Source organism: Coenobita brevimanus, chromosome 75 (genome assembly GCF_032717465.1).
Source record: "Coenobita brevimanus isolate Jiangsu-jjx chromosome 75, ASM3271746v2, whole genome shotgun sequence".
Taxonomy (NCBI): domain Eukaryota; kingdom Metazoa; phylum Arthropoda; class Malacostraca; order Decapoda; family Coenobitidae; genus Coenobita; species Coenobita brevimanus.
Genome location: NC_137028.1, coordinates 10952382 through 10970535, shown reverse-complemented (window position 1 = coordinate 10970535; position 18154 = coordinate 10952382). Strand labels below are relative to the sequence as shown.

General features: G+C 40.7%; 1 protein-coding gene across 1 annotated transcript in view; it reads left to right on the top strand.

The window, feature by feature from the left end:
* Ask1 (apoptotic signal-regulating kinase 1) overlaps nucleotides 1–18154 on the top strand; it is a 450944-nt gene that overhangs the window by 380720 nt on the left and 52070 nt on the right. Inside the window, exons 24-25 of the mRNA XM_080278838.1 lie at nucleotides 13374–13479; nucleotides 14306–14528. Coding sequence (XP_080134964.1) covers nucleotides 13374–13479; nucleotides 14306–14528 — 329 coding nt within the window. The remainder of the gene's footprint in view (nucleotides 1–13373; nucleotides 13480–14305; nucleotides 14529–18154) is intronic.

The window sequence follows — 18154 nt, the reverse complement described above, 5'->3', positions numbered from 1 at the left end:
TGTCCGCAACAAGAAGGCCTACAAAAGGTACCGGAGCCAACCCACCCATGAATCACATAATCTTTACGTTTCTGCCCGGAATCGTGCTAAGTCTGTTCTTCGCTCTACTAAAAATAATTTCATCCATACTAAATGCTCTCAACTCTCCAACTCGAATTCTTCCCGCTCCTTCTGGCACCTTGCCAAAAATCTTTCTAACAACTTTACCTCATCATCCTTCCCTCCTCTTTTCTACTCTGATGGTTCTGTAGCTATTTCTTCTACTGATAAAGCAGATCTCTTCGCACAGACTTTCTCCTCCAATTCCACCTTAGACGATTCCGGTGCTGTTCCTCCATCACTTCCCCCCTCTGACTTCCTCATGGCTGACATTAAAATTTCTTCAGTTGATGTATTTTCTGCCATTACTGGCCTCAGTACTAACAAGGCATATGGGCCTGATGGGGTCCCTCCTGTTGTTCTCAAAAACTGTGCTTCTGTGCTTACACCCTGCCTAGGCAAACTATTTCGCCTTTGTCTGTCAACTTGTACCTTTCCTTCTTGCTGGAAGTTTGCTCTCACTCAGCCAGTCCCAAAGAAGGGTGACCACTCCCAACCCTCCAACTATCGTCCAATTGCTTTAACGTCCTGTATTTCAAAAGTTTTCGAGTCAATTTTTAATAAAAAAATTTTAAGGCATCTTTCCTATCACAACCTTCTTTCCGATCGTCAGTATGGGTTCCATCATGGACGCTCCACTGGCGATCTTCTCACCTACCTTTCAGATTCCTGGTCATCCTCCTTTCGGGACTTTGGCGAAAGCTTTGCCATTGCACTTGACATCTCAAAGGCTTTCGATCGAGTCTGGCATAAATCTTTAATTTCCAAACTGCCCTCCTACGGTTTCTATACTTCTATCTGTACCTTCATCGCTAGCTTCCTTTCTGGTCGTTCTATAGCTGCTGTCGTAGACGGCCATCGTTCTTCTCCTAGATCTATCAACAGTGGTGTTCCTCAGGGCTCTGTCCTATCACCAACTCTCTTCCTTTTATTCATCAATGATCTTCTAAGCTGTACATCTAACCCTATCCACTCATACGCTGATGACTCCACCCTTCACCTTTCCATTCGGTTCCCGCAACGCCCATCTCAACAGTTACTTCAAGAAGCAAGGGATGAGGCTATGGCACACTTAATGTCTGACTTGGCTCATATCTCTGACTGGGGTAAAAATAATATGGTTGTCTTTAATGCTTCTAAGACTCAGTTCTTACACCTATCAACCCGACAAAATCTTCCACAGGTATACCCACTAATGTTTAATAATATTCAGATTAATCCTGCATCATCCTTGAACATGCTTGGGGTTTCATTTACTCGGGACTTATCTTGGAAAGATCATATTACATCTCTTGTAAAATCTGCTTCCAAGAGATTGGGTGTGCTAAGCCGACTCCTCTCTTTCTTCACCCCTGCACAATTGTTGACTCTATACAGGGGTTTTATCCGCCCCTGTGTGGAGTACAACTCTCATGTGTGGGGAGGCTCCCCACATACAGCTCTTCTCAATAGGGTGGAGTCAAAGGCTTTTCGTCTCATTAACTCTCCTCCTCTTACTGACTCCCTTCAACCTCTGTCTCTTCCCCGCACTGTTGCATCTTTATCTCTTTTCTATCGCTACTTTAATGGTCACTGCTCCCCTGAACTGTCTGCTTGCATTCCTCCACCTCTACGACGGGCGCGTAGCACCCGTCTGGCAGCAAACTCTCATCCCTTTTCTGTCCAACTCTCTAATGCAAGAGTTAACCGTTACTCCCAGTCTTTCATTCATGCAACAGGTCAGCTCTGGAACTGTCTCCCTCTGTCTGTATTTCCTCCTGCCTATGATCTCCAGTCTTTCAAACGCAGTGTGTCCAGGCATCTCCAAATGATCGGATCTTGAATTTGGCTCTCTATTGTATTTTGTTTTTCTCTTGGAGGGAACTGTTACTGCGGGCTCATGGCCTTTGGTTCCTTCTTCCTCGCATAAAAAAAAAAAAAAAAAAAAAAATTGGTCTGATCAGCTAGTCAGGTCAGGTGCGGGTAAGGGGATGGGTCTGTTATGATGTGGCAGGGGTAAACCAGTTCTGCTGTCGGGCCCTGCTGCGGATGTCACTGATTGCATTGCGCAGTTGACCCTTGTGCGGTGTGGTGCGGTGAGGATCTGTCCGTTCTTCCCTTTGGGGCTAAGATGGAAATGAATGTGTTTGAATGGATGAGTAAATGGAGAGTGTGTCGTCCTGTCTCGGCTACCTCCCTTTCCTTGGGGGAAGCAGCCTAGGTATATAGATAGATAGACATTTTCCAATTCCTCACCATCCAACCTCGCTGTACATTCACTGACTTCACCTTTCTCAAAGACCATCACTTTACTCTTCCCTACATTCACCTTTCGATTCCGTTTCTTACACACTCTCCCAAACTCATCTACCAAGCCTTGCAGCTCTCCTTCGTCTTCACTCGACAACACAGTATCATCTGCAAACAACAGTACATGGAGTTTCCAAACACTACCCTCTCTCACCAGGATGTTTCTGATTTATGTAAATGATTTACCTGAGGGTTTAAATAGTTGCATGAGTATGTTTGCAGATGATGCTAAAATCATGAAACATATTAAAGGTACTGACAGTTGTAAAAAACTGCTAGAGGACTTGGATAAACTCCACAGCTGGAGCCAGACTTGGAAAATGGATTTTAATGCCAAGAAGTGTCATGTATTAGAAATGGGAATGAGTGAAAAAAGACCGCACTGGACATATAAAATGGGCAATGAGATAATTTGTAAGAGAAAAGATGAGAAAGACTTGGGAGTGACTATTCAGGATGACTTGTCACCAGAAAAACCTATAAACAAAATCATTGGAGGAACTTATGGATTACTGATGAACATGAGTGTGGCTTTTAATTATATGGATGAGGAAATGCTGAGAGAGTTGATAGTGACCATGATAAGACCAAGACTGGAGTATGCAGCTGTGGTATGGTTACCTGATTTGAAGAAGCATATTGATAAACTAGAGAGGGTTCAACAGATGGCAACGAGGATGATACCATGTTTAAGGGAACTCACCTACAAGGAGAGACTGGAAAAACTGAAGTTACCAACACTGCGTGAGAGAAGGGAAAGAGGTGACTTGATCACGATATTTAGAAATGTAAGAGAATTGGAAAGGGTGGATAGAGAGGATCTTTTTGTGTTGGATGATGGAAGAACAAGAGGTCATGACTTCAAGTTGAGGAAAAGTAGTTGTCTTAATAATCTTAAAAGGTTCAGTTTCCCGAACAGAAACATAAGTATTTGGAACGACTTAGCCGAAGAGGTGGTGCAGGCAAAAATCATTCATGTGTTTAAAAGTAGACAAAATAAATGTAGATATGGAGACAGGACAACACAAGCTTAGCTCAGTTCCGTATATTACAAATATGTAAATACACACACACACACACACACACACACACACACACACGTGAGTGGTGGTCCTGTTGTACATTAGTTAAAAAAAAAAATGCGGTTTCGGTCATAAAAAGAACAAGATATAGTGAAAATAGAAAGTCTCCATTTGGATGAATCATGGCGGAAAGGGACGGTGCATTGTTTACAATCGGCGAGAGAGAGTTTGAGGACTGCTCTGAAGGGGATGTGGGAAATGGAAGTATTAAGTTGAACCAAACAAGAATAGCAGGTGTAGAGAAAACGGCGGAGAGGAATGTCCAGGAGATAAAAAAGATATGAGCATTAATTAAAGAGTTACAGGAATGGACCATAGAGCAGGAAAACGAGATCAGAAGTTTATGGAATAAACTGGAAAATATTTATACACACAGTGACGAACAAGAAGAGAAGTTCCTGAATTAAAAGTGAACAATGAATCAGCCTCTAATGAAATAAAACAGCTTAAGAGGGAGAATAAGAGGTTGGAAGAGGAAAGGGACAGGGTGAAAAGCAAACTTGATGAGTATGAATCCAAATCAAGATTACAGGATGAGCACATTAAAGAAATCAAGGAGCAACATAAGGGATGGAAGAAAATTCAGGAAGAGGGAAATGTAAATTTGAAAGAGATTACAGAACAACAAAGCAAGGAAAAGGTGGAGAGGGAAGTGGTTAGGGTTCTGAGAAGTAGAGAATCTTTAGTTAGGGATGTAGCAGATTAGAAAAAATGTGTAATAATTTCAGGAGTTAAAGAAAAACGTATGACAATAAGATCAGACAGAGAAAGAGAAGAACTGAGTAAGGTTAAAGAAATATCAATAATCATGGAGGAAAACAACGAAGCTCAAGAAGAGATTGAAGAGGTGTTTAGGTTAGGAAAGTACGAGGAAGGAGGGGCAAGGCCATTGAAGGTAAAGTTTAAGTCCCAGGCAACAGTAAACGAAATTATCAGTAGAACATGGAAATTATCAGACAAGGAAGTGTTCAAATATGTTTGGATAAGGAGAGATGCAAATGAGGAAGAAAGAGCTAAAATAAAGGAATTAGTAAAGGAAGCATAGGTAAAAAACAAACAGAGAACGGAGGAAGAGAAGAGTGTTTTATTGGAGAGTCATGGATCAGAAACTAAGGAAGTGGTACCGGCAGAGAGAAGGAGAAAAGAGGGTATAAAAAACATCAAAATAATTGGAAGGCGGCATATACTAATGTTGATGGTTTAATATCGGCAAGGCTAGAAATCAACGATTTTTTGAGGGTACATGAACCTGATGTTATGTGCTTTGTAGAGACCAAGTTAAGAGAAGATATTGATGTTCATATGGGAGATGGTAAATACAAACTGTGGAGAAGAGACAGAAAAGAAAAAATGTGAGGAGGAATGATGATAGCAGTGAAGAACAACATAAATGTAGATGCCGTTGAAATGGGAGAAGGCAAGGCCGAAGTGATAAATCTGAAATTAGAAACTGGAGAGAATAGCTAAAGAGATATGGCAGTAGTGTATGTTCCCCCTAAGACAAGAGCATGGAGTGATGATGAATACCAGGAAATGTTGTCAGACATGGCTAGCTATTTACAGAAAATTGTTGAGAAAAGCAACAATATATTTTTAATGGGTGACTTCAATTGTAAAGAGGTGAACTGGGAGGATTGGGACTCGGGAGGTAGTGAAGATTCGTAGGGCTCTATATTATTAACTGGGAGGAATGGGACTCGGGAGGTAGCGAAGATTCGTAGGGCACTATATTATTAAATATAACAATGAACAATGTGATGACGCAATAGGTCAAAGAAGAGACACGGTTCCAAGGAGAGGACACACCAGCAAGACTAGATTTACTGCTTACCAAGGAACCCGATGTAATAGAATCCTTGAAATATCAGTGTCCTATTGGTAAAAGTGATCATGTGGTCATTGAGTTCCAGATGGCATGGAACGTGGAGTCAGGAGAAGAACTTTGTAGGCAGGTAAGATACAAATTTGGGAAAGCAAACTTTACAGGATTGAGAATATTTTTTGAAAATGCAGATTGGAGAAAATTCTGAGAAACAACAGAGATACAGAGGAAGTGGGATATTTTTCTAGGCCTCTATAATTTGGGAGTGGAAAAATTTGTGCCAAGATTAAGGGGGAAAGAAAACAGGATAAAGGAGTGGTTTAATAGAAGGTGTATGATAGCAAAAAAAGAGAGAGACACGGCATGGAACAATTGGAGAAAGAGAGGTAACAACAGAACAAAGGACGAATATAAAAGAACTAGAAATGAATACAAAAGAATACGTAGAGAGGAAGAAAGGAATTTTGAAAAAGGTATAATACACAAATGTAAGGATGAACCCAAACTGTTTTATAGATTTGTTAATGGCAAACTGAAACAAAACGAAGGAATCACCAAACTGAAAGTAGAAGGAGAGATCTATAAAGATGCAGCAATGCAAGCTGAAATAATGAACAAACGTTTCCAATCAGTTTTCACCAATGAAAAGGAGTTTGTGGAAAGGGAGGGAGTGACTAGAAATGTAGTGATAAAAGATATAAAAGTGGAAGTACAGGATGTGTATAAATTACTGGAAACTCAAGATGTAAGGAAAGCCCCAGGACCAGATGGAATCTCATATTGGGTACTGAAGGAATGCAGAGAACAACTGTCTGATAAGATTCACAGTTTAATTGTGTGTTCTCTGGAAGAAGAGAAAGTGCATCAGGAATAGAAGAGGGTAAATTTGGTACCAATTTATAAGGGAGGAAACAGGGAAGAATCCCTGAATTATAGACCAGTGTCCCTAACCAGCATGGTCACAAAATTTTGCATAAGAGTTCTGAAAGATAGATGGATAAAATATCTGGAGGAGATGAAAATTTTGGCTGAATGTCAATTTGGATTTTGAAGGGGAAGGTCATGTGTTTCCAATTTACTGAGTTTTTACTCAAGAGCGATTGACGTGCTACAGGAAAGAGATGATTGGGTGGATTGTGTGTACTTAGACTTAGAGAAGGCCTTTGACAAGGTACCTCATAAGAGACTAATATGGATACTAGAATATATAGGAGGACTGAAGGGGAACTTCCTGGAATGGATGAGAGACTTGTGTCAACAAGTGGGTTGGTGGAGGGTTACTGCTCCTCCCTGTAAAACAAATAACTCAAAGTCAAATGGCCACCCCTTACAGGATTATGGCATCTGGTAATAGATAGATAGATAGATAGACAAATGAGGACAGTAATAAAGGACACGATGTCTGGATGCAGGGAAGTAACAAATGGAGTCCCACAGGGCTCGGTGTTGGCACCAGTAATGTTCCTGATTTGCGTAACTGATATGGTGGATGGAGTGAACAGTTATGCAAGTCTGTTTGCTGATGATGCAAAGATCTTGAGGAAGGTAGAGGTTGAGGAGGATTGTAAAATGCTGCAGGAGGATCTGGATAGGATACACGATTGGAGCTGGATGTGGGAAATGAAATTCAATGGAAAGAAATGTAAAATATTAGATATGGGTAAAATTACGAAGATGCCATCACTGAATCATTTGATGGGTAATGCATCAGTCACAAAAGTGTGAGAAGAGAAACATTTGGGAGTGCTGGTCCAGGATAGTTTGTCACCTGAAAAACATATTAACAAGATAGTTAGAGAGACGTATAAACTCTTGACAAACATAAGAGTAACATTTCATTATATGGATGAGGAGGTGATGAAAAAATTGGTAGTGGCCATGATCTGCCCCAGGTTAGAATATGCAGCGATAGTGTGGTCCCCACACAAAAAGAAAGATATAAACAAGATTGAGAGAATACAAAGAACAGCAGCCAAGATGGTCCCCTGTCTGGCAGATCTGTCATACAGAGAGAGACTGGAAAAGCTGGATTTGCCTTCCTTAGAGGAAAAGAGAAAGAGGGGAGACATGATTGCAGTGTTTGGGACGATGATGGGAGTAGATGGGGTTGACCAAGAGGATCTGTTTGTGTGGGTTGGGAGAGCGGCAAGAGGACGCAGAGTGAGGTTGGGGAGGTTGGGCTGCTTGAAGGATGTTAAGAAATATAGTTTTCCTTGTAGAAGTTTGGACCTGTGGAATGGCCTGGACAAAGAGATTGTCCAGTCTAAAAGCTTGAACAAGTTTGGGGTTGGATTTGACTTAGAAACAGAGACAGGATCCCGCGAGTGTAGTTCATTTCCTGTATATCACAATTAGGTATATTAGGTAAATACATAAGTACATGTATTTGGAACGACTTAGATGAAGAGGTGGTGCAGGCGAAAAACATTCATGTGTGTCAAAGTAGACTAGATAAATGTGGATATGGAGACAGGACAACACGAGCATTGCTCAGTTCCTGTATACTACAAATAGGTAAATGCACACACACACACACACACACACACACACACACACACACACACACACACACACACACACACACACACACACACACACACACACACACGTCTCAATTTTTGGAAATTTCGTTTTTGTTTTTAAAGGCTCCAACATGCTTGCATGTATTTACCTATTTGTATTTACCTATTTGTAGTATACAGGAATTGAGCAATGCTCGTGTTGTCCTGTCTCCATATCCACATTTATCAAGTCTACCTTTACACACATGAATGTTTTTCTCATGCACCACCTCTTTGTCTGAGTCGTTCTAAATATTTAAGAATATACCTAATTGTGATATACACGGAATGTACTATGCTCGTGGGTTTCCGTCGCTGTTTCTCAGTAAGTCGAATTTAACTTTAAACTCGTTTAAGTTTTTAGACTGGACGATCTCTTTGTCCAGGCTATTCCATAAGTCTATACTTCTGTAAGGAAAGCTATATTTCTTGATATCCTTCAAGCAGCTTGACTTTTTCAATTTCATTCCATGCCCTCTTGTTGCTCTCTTATCCCATACAAACAGATCTTCTTTGTCAATTTTATCTACTCCCACCATGGTCCTGAACACCGCAATCATGTCTCCCCTCTTTCTCCTTTCCTCTAACGAAGGCAAATCCAGTTTTTCCAGCCTCTCTCTGTATGACAGGTCTGTCAGACTGGGGACCATCTTGGTTGCTGTTCTTTGTATTCTCTCAATCTTGTTTATATCTTTCTTTTTGTGTGGGGACCACACTACCGCTGCATATTCTAACCTGGGGCGGATCATGGCCACTATCAATTTTTTCATCATTTCCTCATCCATATAATGAAATGCTACTCTTATGTTAGTCAAGAGCTTATAAGTCTCTCCAACTATCTTGTTAATGTGCTTTTCTGGTGACAAACTATCTTGGACCAGCACTCCCAAATCTTTCTCTTCTCTCCTTTTTGTGATTAATTCATTACCCAAAAAATAATTCAGTGATGGTCTCCTGGTACTTTTACCCATTTCCAATATTTTACATTTCTTTACATTAAATTTCATTTCCCACGTCCGGCTCCAATTGTGTATCCTATCCAAATCCTCCTGCAGTATTTTACAATCCTCCTCAACCTCTATCTTCCTCAAGATCTTTACATCATCAGCAAACAGACTCATATAACTGTTCACTCCATCTACCATATCATTTACGTAAATCAGGAACATTACTGGCGCCAACACTGAGCCTTGAGGGACTCCACTTGTTACTTCCCTCCATCCAGACATCTTTTCCTTTATTACTGTCCTCATTTGTCTGTCTCTCAAAAAGTCTCTCATCCATTCCAGAAGTTTCCCCTTTAGTCCTCCTATATATTCTAGTTTCCACATTAGTCTCTTATGAGGTACCTTGTCAAAGGCCTTCTCTAAGTCTAAGTACACACAATCCACCCAACCATCTCTCTCCTGTACCACATCAATCGCTCTTGAGTAAAAGCTCAACAAGTTTGAAACACATGACCTTCCACTTCTGAATCCAAACTGACATTCAGCCAAAATATTCGTCTCTTCCAGATATTTTATCCATCTGTCTTTCAGGATTCTCTCACACAATTTTGCGACCATGCTGGTTAGAGACACTGGTCTATAATTCAGGGGTTCTTCCCTGTTTCCTCCCTTGTAAATTGGTACCACATTTGCCCTCTTCCATTCTTTTGGCACTTTCCCCTCTTCCAGTGAGCATACAATTAAGCTGTGAATTTTATCCGCCAGTTGTTCTCTGCATTCCTTCAGTACCCAATTAGAAATTCCATCAGGTCCTGGGGCTTTCCTTACATCTTGAGTTTCCAGTAATTTATACACTTCCTGCACCTCCACTTTTATATCTTTCATCACCGGAACATTTCTAATCACTCCCTCCCCTTCCACAAGCTCCTTTTCTTTAGTGAAAACTGACTGGAAACGTTTGTTCATTATTTCTGCTTGCATTGCCGCATCCTTAAAGACCTCTCCATCTACTTTCAGCTTGGTGATTCCTTCCTTTTGTTTCAGTTTGCCATTAACAAATCTATAAAACAGTTTGGGTTCATCCTTGCATTTGTCAATTATACCTTTTTCAAAATTCCTTTCTTCTTCCCTACGTATTCTTGTGTATTCGTTTCTTGTTCTTTTATATTCTTCCTTTGTTCTGTCGTTACCTCTCTTTCTCCAATTGTTCCACGCCTTATCTCTCTTTTTTTGGCTATCATACACCTTCTATTAAACCACTCCTTTTTCCTGTTTTCTTTCCCTCTTACTCTTGGTACAAATTTTTCCACTCCCAAATTATAGAGGTCTAGAAAGATATCCCACTTCCTCTGTATCTCTCTTGTTTCTCTGAATTTTCTCCAATCCGCATTTTCAAAAAAGTTTCTCAATCCTGTAAAATTTGCTTTGCCAAAGTTGTATCTTCCCTGTCTATGAAGCTCGTCTCTTGGCTCAACGTTTCCTATTAACATCTGGAACTCAATGACCACGTGATCACTTTTTCCCAAAGGACAGAGATATTCCAATGATTCTATTACATCGGGTTCTTTGGTGAACAGTAAATCTAACCTTGCTGGTGTGTCCTCACCTCGGAACCGTGTCTCTTCTTTGACCCAGTGCGTCATCACATTATTCATTATTATATTTAATAACACAGTACCCCACGAATCCTCGCCGCCTCCCGAGTACCATTCCTCCCAGTTCACCTCTTTACAATTAAAGTCACCCACCAAAATTATATTATTGCTTTTCTCAATTATTTTTTTTCAAGTAGCTAGCCATATCTGACAACATCTCATGGTATTCGTCGTCCTTCCATGCTCTCGTCTTTGGGGGAACATACACTACCGCCATATCTCTCTTAACATTCTCTCCAGTTTTTAATTTCATATATATCACTTCAGCCCTGCCTTCTCCCATTTCCACAGTATCTACATTTATGTTGTTCTTCACTGCTATCATCACTCCTCCTCCCTTTTTTTCTTTTCTGTCTTTTCTCCACAGTTTGTATTTACCATCTCCCAAATGAACATCAATATCTTCTCTTAATTTGGTCTCTACAAAGCACATGACATCAGGTTCATGTTCTCTCAAGAAATCATTAATTTCGATCCTTGTCGATATGAAACCATCAACATTAGTATACATCACCTTCAAATTATTTTTGACATTATTAATACCCTCTCCTCTCCTACTCTCTGTCCGTACCACATCCTCAACTTCTGATCTTTCACAACCATCCCCCCTAGTTTCCTTCACTTCTATTTCCTTAAATACCATTTCCTTACTTTCATATCCAATACTCTCCAAAAAAAAGTATTACGTTCTTCCTCTGTCCTCTTATCATTTTTTTCCTTTACTTCTTCCTTTAATGATTTTAAAACTTCTCTTTCTTCTTCATTCAGATCTTTTCTTATTATTCGGCCTTGGTCACCTAATGGCGGCTTTCCACACTGCACGATCCATTGCAGCCTCCCTGTTCAGTCCCTTAACCCTAAGGTCACACTTAATGACCTCGTCCCATGTCTTTCTCAGTCTACCCCTCATAACCCCACCCCCAATATTAACACTTCTAACCTTCCTCACCCAATTATCATCCCCCATTCTCTCCACATGTCCAAACCACCTCAATCTACCTCTCCTCATCACAACACCAATACACTCCAGTCCCATCCTACCTCTCAACTCTTCCATTGTAAACCCAGCCCCTCCAGGCCTTGGACGCAGGGACGCACTGCACATCCACCTAATCATTGTCATTTCTGTATGTCTGAGCCAGCTAATATCTTCCTCCTTCACTGCCCAGGTCTCACTACCATACAGCATTACACTCCTAACACAAGCTGCATACAAAGAGCCCTTAGCACGTAGGGAGAGTCCTCTCAATGTCAGGAGAGGCAAGAGCTCCCTGAACTTCTTCCAACCACTTCTCACCCTAGCCACAGATCTAGCTCCAGCCCCACCTCCAGCACACAACATGTCTCCCAAATAACAAAACTCTTCCACACACTCAAGAGATTCACCAGCAAGTTCAATCCTTTCACGTCTGACAATCTCCACCTGCTCACCCCGACACGCCGTACACGTAAAATCAGCATTATCTCGTAGTCTACCTCTGATACCACTACATCTCTTATGCACCCATTTATCACACACATCACACAAGATGGAATTACTTCCCACGCCCTTGTGACAAACTGCATATGGCCACTCTCCCTCGTCTTTGACTACCACCACCAACCCTAGATATCATCACTTTTGTTTTATCTGCGTTTACCCTTAAACCCTTTTGCCCCATACCATCTCTCCACTTCCTAAACCTTTCCTCCGCCTCCCTTTCGTTCTCTGCAATCAACACCAAATCATCAGCATACAACAACTTCCATGGGAGTCGTTTCTAGAGTCGGTTTCAAAAGTCACGTGAAAGGGCTTCAAGTACCATGATAAACAACATGGGACTCAAGACTGACCCCTGATGCACACCAACATTCACGGAAAACTCATCACGCAAATCTCCATTCACTCTCACCTGGGTGTGAGCACCCACATACATGGCCATAACCACCCTAACCAGCCACTCCTCCAAGCCAAGCTTTCTCATTGCCCACTTCACCACCTTTCTAGGGACTCTGTCAAAGGCCTTTTCCAAATCAACAAAAACAAAATAAAGATCCCTTCTCCTACCAATATATTTTTTCTGAAGCTGTTGAACAATGAATACGGCATCAGTGGTCCCCCTACCTGGCATTAACCCGAAGTGCATCTCATCAATATTCACTCTTTCTCTAATCATACCTTCTAAAACTCTCTCCATTACCTTCATTATCTGATGTAAAAGCTTTATACCTCTATAATTTCCTCTATCCAGGGCATCCCCCTTCCCTTTATGCACATTTACAATTAGACTCTTCAGCCAATCATCTGGGACAACACACTCATAAATAATCCTATTTATCAGGTCAGTGACTAAACTCACCCCTATATTGCCTGAGGCCTTCAACATTTCGGCAGTCAACCCAGACACACCGAAATGTTGAAGGCCTCAGGCGATATAGGGGTGAGTTTAGTCACTGACCTGATAAACAGGATTATTTATGAGTGTGTTGTCCCAGATGATTGGCTGAAGAGTAAAAATAAAATGAGACTTGATGATTGCCATTTCAGTAATCACTTCAAGCTGGAGTGAGGAAACATCTTTCTCCGGTAGAGGCCACTGTAACAAAGAATACTTTAAAGTCACAAAAGGTCTAAAGGTCAGACCAAGGGATGTTTGTGGGCACTAGCAAGAAATAGAAAAAAGGTTTGAGTAGATTTTGTCTCTCATATGATTACAGTAAATACTAGGAGGTGAATGGTTACCATTTTCCCTGAGAGGTACTGCCATGGGGGTAGCTAGATAAACCATTGTGCACCCTACAATAGAGCCACTGCCTTAGGATTAAGGAATTGTTTAATATTCTTTTTATACCCATTCTAAATCACTGCTGGATGAAGTATAGTATGATGAGATAATATGTTGCACTTTAGTTTATTTTTATTTGATGATGTGTTATAGGTAAATGAGGTGCTGAAGAGTCACAACATCAAGCCCCACTGGATGTTTGCACTGGATGACCTTGTTCGTAATGCTGTCCATTGTGCCATCACAGTCCTGTCACCAGGTAAACCATGTTTTTGTATGCCATTGTAAATCACAACCACCCGTCTAATGCACACTTTTATAGGCCACATCTAGTTGGAACACCCACTAGACCATGAGATGTCTGTTTGGTTTTATGGTTACCATCCAGTATGGAAAATGTTTTCTTGACTCTTGAGCTTTAGGAAACATTTAGCTTATTACTCAGTGTAGAGTCACCTGAAGGTACACTGCATGAAGTGAGCAGATAGTAAGCACTGCTGTGTAACGTGTAGTTCAGTATTGTAAATGGCAGTACATTTACTGCAGGTCATCCTCTTCTCTAGACATTCTGATTCTTCTCATCCTACTGCCTATTTGCTTGTGACAGCCCCTACTGTAATGTGTTCATAGAGATTGTGTTTACAAGCATTTTCTAGAACACAGAATGTAGGAATAAATGGCTATATTCTTAGGAGAGCTGTGTTTAATACAGTATAAGTACAGGGTAAATGGGGGGGCAGGATCATTTGGCTTTGAAGGCCAGTATACCAGGATCATTAATTAATAATTTTTGGTGGTAGGTTGTTTTTCCATACATCTGTAATTTTTTTACATTCATTTGGTCTCAGAACATTTGCAGTGATTAATGAGATATAATGATACTTTATTAATCTGATTATCATCATCATCATTATGTTTGAGGCTGTGATTCTTCTTCATTTCAAAGTTTTTTTTTTTTTTTTTTTTTTTTTTTTTTTTTTTTTTCAACAGGGATTGGCCATGACAGAATTGTATGGTTGTCTAATTCCTTGTAGTTACTACTCTTTCTATGCATTCTTTCTCAGTTCCATATTGTTTGATCACAGATCATGAGATCCTTCTGGGGTCTGGAGGTGATGGAGCAGGCTTGCTGGGTGTAGGTGCGGGTGGGGTGGAGCGGGGCCGGGATGTGGTGGAAGAAGGCTCCACTTCAGGTGTCTCCACTATAAACTCCACCAAGTCTACCCGCCTCCTTCATGACTACCACCATTCCAAGCACTGCCACCAGCTTCAGGAAAACCTTCAGGCTGCCAGAGCAGAGAACCTAAGGTGAATTCACGTGCACTATACGTGTAAGAGTGGCTTTTTCATCCTGCCATTATGGTCGTCTGTTCTTGGTATTATCAGATATTTCACTCAGCTTTAGGCTGAAGAAAATACTTTGTCAAAGAGTAGTATATGTAGTATCACAAAACATGTAAGCCGTTCACCAAAATGTGGTTATATAGTACTGTAGTTTGGACATGCCCCGGTTGCTCACTTGTGCAGTATTACGTGATCAGAAACCTCCTTTTATTTGCATTTAGTTTCAGGTTTGTTCTTGTACAAACCTGTTCAAACTGACAGCTTTCTACATATTTCTGTTATCTTCTGTCAGCAGTGCTAAAAGGTTAGCTTGTATATCTGCTGTCCTCACTTTCAATTCCTTGACTGTCTCGTTCACATACATATTAACCCGTGGATTGCGCAATTACTGTTTTTTATCCCACCCTGTGGTGCGCAAGCAATGAAGAAAAAGAAAGTGTTTTTAGTTTTTGTTTATTATAAACTTGAAGGTAAATATCCAGGGCATCATCTAGTGGAAAAAAAAAAAAATCTCTCTGTTCTTGTTTAGGGCCATGCATAAGTTTACATAGGAGAGTAGTGAAAATATGGGAAAAAAAAAAAAAAATTGTTTATTATAAACTTGGAAATAAACATCCAGGGTATCATCGGGTGAAAAGGAGATAATCTCTATCTCTTCATCTTTGCGTAGTGCCATGCGTAAGTTTGCATAGTGGTGGAGTAGTTAACGGTGATATATGGCCAGCACAACCTGAGCTGTGGTTCACAACGCGACACTGCCCAGCCTGAGCTGTGGGTCGCAATCTGCAGGTTAAACAGCAAAGGCAGTATAACATATCCCTGTTTCACTCTTCCATGCACTGTATTTTGAATGTCATGCTAAATTCCTTCCCCATCCTTGCATGTGAGGGCCTCCACGACCAAAGGGTCCAACACACCACCCAGTCCAGTTCCTGGGTTTTTGCATAAAATCATGTCCCAGTATGTGATGGTTGACTCAGTATGCAGTCAGTTTATAGAATGATTGATGGAAATGTGTACTTAGTTTCAGGTTAATGATAGCAAAAATCTCGTACTTTTTTTTTTTGATGGCCAAGAACGATGATCCCTTGTCAACATGTGTCACTCGTGCTAGCAGACAGTCATAAGATTGAGCCAAAATGGATACCCCGGTTTACAGGCACATCAACACACTATCTCAAAATAACAGTGCAAGTGCATGATGAATAGTGCAGTGTGCGATATTAAGTGGAGAGAGAACTTTTTTTTTTGTACGAGAAATGGTGGAACTTGTGACTTGGAAAACACCACATTAATCTCCCCCAACCTCAGGGGGTACCCTTGGTGATGACTCAAACTGACCTAGCATATAGTTCAGGTGGGTGGCACAATTTTTATTTATTTATTTATTTATTTTTTATTATTATTATTATTATTTTTTTTAGGTTGTGGCCCTTGACCCCCTCTTTGTCCTAAGTGAACCCATGCTAAATCGACATCAGTACAACATTTGATTTCCTGGTATGCAGTCTGTTTTCACTTGACATTACCCTACCACTTACCGGTACTGGGGTGTGGCCATGTATCTCTATTTTAACCCTCCCTCTCTCATGTGGGAGTGAATGGAAGGTCATTGTGGCAGAGGCATTATGGTTGAAAACCTTATTTCCAAACGTAGTAAAGACAACCATCTAGACAGTGGGGATGTACGTCTCTTTAGTTCACACCACATCCATGGTGCCACGACATTCCAGTCAATCAGCGCGCACTATGTGCGGCCATTGCCCAACAAGCTAGATGTGTCTGCAGGTTTCCCCTAACTTGGGCTGCTACTTTCATCCTCAATAGCCATGGACATCAAGAGTAGAGTGCATAGAGAAAAAGAAAATGCCCCCTTTTTTTTTTTTAGCTTATTCAATTATGCGGAAGAGAAAGAAGGTAAAATAAAAGAAGTGGGATGGGATGTGTTCATCACAAGTAACAAAGGGAAGGAATTGGGCCACTTTTTAGCTAGAGTAGTTTCGGGCAAGTATCAGCAGGATTTTACATTCAGCTGACACCATTGTGTTAGTCCCTGTTGTTGTTATTATTTTCATCATTATTATTATTATTAGTGGTAATTAGGCACTCCAGTCAGATTGAGCTGGTGCAGGTTTATATCCAAGGGATGGTTAGGGTTTGTTGCTCACGTAATGCCACTTAGGGATGAGTGAGGCTGGTCACTCTTATCTTAAATTTCAGGACCAACTTGCCTATCCCTGGGCTCATATGCTCTTCATGGAGCAACCCTGGATTAGATGATGAATGAATGAAAATGAAGTATCCCCACCATTTTCCATATGGCGGGGATATAGGAATCTCCCCTGTCCGTCCATCTGTCTATCTGTCTTTCCATCTGGGCCTGTGTCTCGAAATCTACTGGGTGGATTGGCATCATATCACACAGAATGATAAAGTATGTGTCGTAGTTGATGTCCGTATGTGTAAAATTGCCATATTGTCTGTACTTTACAAGCTGTGACCGTATAAGGAAAACTCTGCTTATAGTCCTTCCAAAATATCCAGATCGTTTAGGTGTTGTCCGTCATGGGAATTCCCCTTCATGCAACGCTGCCGAATCTTTACCAAAACACACCTCTCTGTCTCATGTCAGCTGTTTACCACTTCTAAATGAAATTTATTTCCAGTATGTATATATATAGAGAGAGAGAGAGTGAGAGTATATATATACAGTATATATATATATATATATATATATATATATATATATATAAAATTCTCTGATAAGGATATGTAGTGTAAGAAAATGCGTGTTGTTTTTAATGATAACAATGACCTTTTATACATACCTCAACACTTGGCAACGTTGCTTTCCAACGCTGTCACGTTTGTAGGTGAGCCAGTGAGGGTAGGTAAGGTGTCAATCCGCAGGTCACTTCCTCTCTGACCGCCATCAAAGATGGACAGACAGACAGACACACAGAGTCAGGAGGCTTTTCCTCAAATTATAATAATTCATAAAACCATATAGACTTTTTATAGAAATAAATCTCCATAAACTTTAGATTTTATATGCAGAGAGAGAGAGAGAGAGAGAGAGAGAGAGAGAGACAGACAGACAGACAGACAGACAGACAAAGTCAGGAGGTTTTTCCTCAAATTCTAATAATTCATAAAACCGTATAGACTTTTGATAGAAATAAATCTCCATGAAATGTTGGTTTTATATGGAGAGAGAGAGAGAGAGGTAGTGAGCTGGGAGTGAGGGTTAACCCTTGTCTCTGTTTCGATAATTGGCCCAGTAGAAACTGTGGCAACGTCGCATGTAGGGGAATTCCCATGAGGGACAACGGCTAAAGGATCTAGATATTTTGGAAGGACTATAGTGTTGCCCATCTTTCCGTCCGGGTCTGTATCATGGAAACTATACGGTGGACTGGCTTCATATCATACTAAGATAGAGTATCTACAGGCATACCATAGTTTAACGATACAGTTGGTTAAGTTAAATCGTATCTCATGTAGATTTACCATGTAAAGTACAATGCACCCCCACACAATGTGAATTCACACTGTGCGAATCATCTACAATGTGAGGTCAACCCAGAAAA